The sequence below is a fragment of the Chinchilla lanigera genome, unplaced genomic scaffold (genome assembly GCF_000276665.1).
Source record: "Chinchilla lanigera isolate Chin_1 unplaced genomic scaffold, ChiLan1.0 scaffold00011, whole genome shotgun sequence".
NCBI lineage: Eukaryota > Metazoa > Chordata > Mammalia > Rodentia > Chinchillidae > Chinchilla > Chinchilla lanigera.
The window spans coordinates 24894107-24899482 of NW_004955412.1; the positions used below are offsets into that span (position 1 = coordinate 24894107).

Here is a 5376-nt window from a genome sequence, read left to right on the forward strand (position 1 = left end):
GTGTGGAAGGGCTAATGTCTTAAAATAAAGAAGATTTAGATAAGTAGTTGGGCTCTTTACTTGCTATCTTAACTTAAGAAAATTGCTTAAATTTAATACTATTCAAATATTTTCTTTTCTTTAGATACACCGTAACTGTTATACTAGGAATTAAGTGAATTTAGATCACATATAAACATTTTGAACTGCAAACCAGTGATTGTTTAACCTTCCCTATGACTTACTTTAAAACACTAAAAAGTGTAATATAATTAGTGTTGATTCACAAATATAGTGATTCTCAAGCTGTCATTCTTATTCCCAGGCACATGAAAAAAGAGCTTAAATGATTCCAAGGCCTGGTGTCTCTATGGTGGCTAAGGACCAGCATACATTTCTGTGGATCATGTCTTTCCCTTTAAGAGTTCTTGGTCTAGTATTTTTAAATATTTTGCAATAAGAGCATCTACAATTGCAATCTCTACAACAGAACTATTAGCTGAAGTAAGTATTAAGTATTGTGTATGAACTTTCATTCCAATTATAATTCCTATAATTTGGATCAGACCTTCCATAATTTTGAACCAAGAGATGGTCATTTATATCTCGTTTCCCAAGTATGCTTCCTCACTGATAGCAAGCCAGGGAGTTCCCCTACATCTTCTCCTTTCTCTTTCTTCAAGGACCAGCTCTCATGGATGTCAAAAACCGCTCAGTGGTTACTGAATTCATTCTCCTGGGAATCCCACACACACAGGGGCTGGAGACAATGCTGTTTTTCTTATTCCTGCCTTTCTACATCTGCACCCTCTTGGGAAATTTGTCTATCCTTGTGACTGTTATTTCTTCTACTCATCTTCACACACCCATGTATTTCTTCCTGGGGAATTTGTCTGTGTTTGACATGGGTTTCTCCTCTGTGACATGTCCCAAAATGCTGCTGTACCTTGTGGGAATGAGCCGGCTTATCTCCTACCAAAACTGTGTCACCCAGCTCTTCTTCTTCCACTTCCTTGGGAGCATTGAGTGCTTCCTGTATACCCTGATGGCCTATGACCGCTTTGCTGCCATCTGCTACCCTCTGAGGTACACAATCATCATGAACTCCAGAATCTGCGTGATCCTGGCTGTGGGCACATGGCTCCTGGAGTGCGTCCACTCCAGTGTCTTGACCTCCCTCACCTTTACCTTGCCATACTGTGGTTCCAATGAAGTGAATCACTTCTTCTGTGATATCCCTGCACTCCTGCCCTTAGCCTGTGCTGATACATCCTTGGCACACAGGGTGAGTTTCACAAATGTTGGCATAGTATCCCTTGCCTGCTTTTTCCTAATCCTTGTATCCTACACTCGAATCACAGTCTCTATTTTGAGCATTCGTACAACTGAGGGCCGTCACCATGCCTTCTCCACCTGCAGTGCCCATCTCATTGCCATCCTCTGTGCCTATGGGCCCATCATCACTGTCTACCTGCAACCCACACCCAACCCCATGCTAGGAACTGTAGTTCAAATTCTGATGAACCTGGTAGGACCAATGCTGAACCCTTTGATCTACACCTTGAGGAATAAGGAAGTAAAGATAGCACTGAGAAAGCTATTGCATAGGACAGGAGAAGCAAATGGATGAATGCAAGACCCTGGGATTCTGCCTGTTATGGCATGTGAAATTTCATTGCAGAGTCTTCACAGGTGACATTGACTAGGAATTTTCAGCACATGCTGAAGGTTGTGCACTATTGTATCATCATAATAATACCTTGTCTAATTGTGTATTTTTATTATCTACATTTTGCCAATTCACTTCCAAAATAGCATAATTTTTTTGTTGTTATTCTCCCTTTTTTCCGTGAAGAAACTCCTGCTGCTGGAAAGTAGATTTTCCTATCCCATGATTTTCCATACTTTGCTAGAGTTATCACCTCCAAACCATGTGTGAGATAAAATAAAAGCCTTGGGAAAGACAGTAAATAGAAGGAAAACACATTTAAATAACTTATTGGAAGAGTAGTGTTGTCTTTCTTTCAATATTAACAAATTAAATGTTAATTTAAAGATAAAGTGTTTTAGTCTTCTTCTCCACCCACCTGGAAAGGGAATAATTTGTCCTCAAGGTGTGGGGAGGGTTCCCTCTCTCTCATTTTTGGCTTCATGTCTAATTTCTTTGCTTGAAGTTTTCTAGGCAAAAAGAATTTGCCTCAATACTAAGGTAATAAAAAGTGTATTGACTCTTATCATATATTTGAGTCCTTTTTCATCTTCCTTCCAGAAAATAGCGTGACAGTTAGTGTGCTTGAACAATCCTTTTTTAAAAGTAAGATTGTTGGATTCAGTCAGTAGCTTTCCAAGCATTCAAGAAGTGCAGGACCCCAGAGAATATTGCTAAGTCTTCTATGTTAAGTGCACTTTATTAAATCCTCTTTCTTTTTGGAATCTTATATATTATTTGGCAAAATTCCATTAAAGAAGTTCAAAAGTGGGGTTGGGGATTTAGCTCAGCGGCAAAAGCACCTGCCTGGCAAGCGCAAGGTCGTGAGTTCGGTTCCCGGTACCGGAGAAAAACCAAAAAATAAAAAAATAAAAAAAAGAAGAAGTTCAAAAGTTCCTGGACCATGTAATTTTTATAGTACCTTCTGGTACTAAAGTTATGATATATATGGTCTTTTAAAAAACAATTTAAAATTGTTGCCTTTTGTTTTTTCAAAACCTGAAATTCACTTTTAGTGGTCTGAGAGTCACATGGGCCCATGGGATTTGTTAAATCTCCAACAGTCATCCCACTTCCTGCTCAACATTTCTGTTCTTACAAAAAAGAAAGAGAGAGAGAAAGAGAGAGAGAAAGAGAGAAAGAGCAAAAGAGAGAAAGAGAGAGAGAAAGAAAGAAAGAAAGAAGCTGTGGCATGGGTTGTAACTTAGGGGTAGAGTTCATTTTTTTTTTTTATATGCTGGCCTCTGGGCTCCATCTCTAGCACTAGGGAAAAAACCTGTAGCAAACTTTTATAATTAAACTCTTTATTTTTTTAAATGTAGCAAATGTATCTATTTTACTTTACAAATGCCTACCCAGAAGTTATGTAAGCCACTGGTTGAATCAGCAATGTCTCAGAAGGACGAGATCATTCCCATTTTGCTGGACCCATTGAATTACCTGCCTAAGGCACACATAATTTTTGTACCTTTGAACCTTTGAAGAAAATATAAAGCACTTTACTATTAAAACTCCATCTAGAAAACCTGACTCACTGTGATGTGTCGCAGCTAAATTCATGCCTGCATTCTCCTTGTTTTCCTGCCTAAGCACTCCAGGGCATAAAGCCTGAATGACAAAAATCTTCTTTCAAACATTTTTTGAATCCTTGGATCTGGCATATTTATAATTGTTTTAAACATCCTCTTTACTCCTTTTCCTTCAGATTTCTGTCTTTAGTTCAATAATACATCATTTATAGAGGCTGTATTATTTGTCAGGTGTTATAGTAAAAGCAATACACATTATCTCAAGTCTCTTCCTATCTTGAAGTAATTCAGCTGGTACTTATTAAATACCTGCTCCACAATTGATTATAAATTCATGCTTATTCTATAAAATGAATAAGGCCCCTGAGCTGAAGAGTCCAACATGTTATTAGTTGTCTATGGAGTTAGTACCAAACATAGTAAAATTGTACCTAATAACATCTTATAAAACTACAGAACACACTTTTTTAGGGGTTACCAAGTGCAGGTATTATTCTTTATTTAAAAGGAATAATAAAAAAGAACACTAGCAAAATACCAACTATTCTTGAGCACTATACTTACATGGACTCATTTGATCTTCACCACAGTCCCATAAAATATCAGTAGTAGTTTTGCTCTCCTTTATACATGAGAAAACCAAGATACAGAGAAATTAATTTTCACAGCTAATAAATCTCAAAGCTGGAATAAAACATCCTACCTAATATGAACAGTGTTTAGAGAAAGAGCTACATTGGTACAAAAGTGGATGATTGAAGGTGAGTGTAGAAGATGGAAGAAAGTAGAGACAGAGGAGGGGACGTAAGAATACAGATTGATCAGATTATTGGGTTTCTTGTCATGCACAACTTTGTGTATGGGAAGGTCACACATCCAGATTTGCTAGGATACTTTATGCATGATTTATAGTAGCAGTGCATATTCTCTCAAGAGTATGCTGACACGTGAGATAATTTATAGAGACATCCTACTTTTCTATGAAGGTAAGGAGAACGTTGCAATGGAAACTCAATAAAACTCTAGAGGGTGATTATTACCTAGGTCAGTTGAAAGTATTTTCCAGTGAAGCCAGCGCAAGAATAGAGTGGGAAGGGCAGTTCGTTACCTGAATATAGAGCACCATACCCACTCCCAGAGGAAGTACTTAACATCTAACACCTACTGGTGTGCACAATCACAGGTAAGACTGCCCAGGCCAGTCACTTACTTCCAGGGACAATTTCTCCATTACCTGAAGCCAAACAGCACCAAATGTCAGGACTGTGACATAGTTTCTCTGTCTTAATTTGTGTCAATTTATCCATTTAATTCTTCTTTGAAAGTGTGAGTAAAGAATCCATTTTGCTCTACGTTATTATGTGGAATCAAACATAGTACACATTCTTAGTCTTCAAAATTAATTACCTGACTTCAGTTTCCAAATTTAAATTAGTTATGATCCTGTTCCTAATGTGCATAGGAATCTTGATACTTGTTCATGATAAGGACTAGAGTTTGAAGAGTGGGCCACAGAGAAGTTGAGTATCCCTGTAAAATTGCTCTCAACTCAAAATAATCCACATTACAGAGAATCACATAAGGAGATGTTCTTTTCTGTTGAGTGGAAAGTCTCATGGTCAGCGGAATGTGGTTGACAGTTTTACTCAAGGCATGTGACCAGAAAGAGACCACATTCCCTAGTCATCTGTTCACAACCAAACGATTAATATCATTGCCCTTGTCATACTACCAACGCTCTGCAGTCCCTGCTCTCAATCCTCAGATCTACTTATTCTTCTCTTTTGTCCCCTCTACCAAAATGTGTCATATTTCTGGTTGCCATATATATTCAGTACTGAGGAGCACTATTTTTCATGGGATTTAGGGATTACTATGTTAAGAAAGTTTTCCTCTTTAAAATATAAAAGATTTAGTAATACTAAAAGGGTTTTGACCTTTTGAAAGCATTCTGTGATTCTTTTTAATTGTTTGGTAGTAAGAAACCTCAGATTAAACCTTAAAATATCTCTCTACACTAAGAAGCTAAACCAAGGATTTCCTTAAATTCTCCCTTATAAATTCAATCTCAAGTGAGAAATTTAATTTGTGTTATTTCAAATCAGAAAGATTCTTGGTATGCTAATTGCTCAACAAGTTAGAGATTATGCTCTTCCTAGA

At 37.4% G+C, this 5376-nt stretch overlaps 1 protein-coding gene across 1 annotated transcript; it reads left to right on the forward strand.

The window, feature by feature from the left end:
• The first annotated feature begins 673 nt into the window (after positions 1 to 673).
• On the forward strand, positions 674 to 3292 carry LOC102024662 (olfactory receptor 958). Its single transcript, XM_005378641.2, has 2 exons — positions 674 to 1584; positions 3256 to 3292. Exons 1-2 carry the CDS (start codon positions 674 to 676, stop codon positions 3290 to 3292), a joined length of 948 nt encoding a protein of 315 aa, XP_005378698.2.
• The last annotated feature ends 2084 nt before the right edge of the window (positions 3293 to 5376 follow it).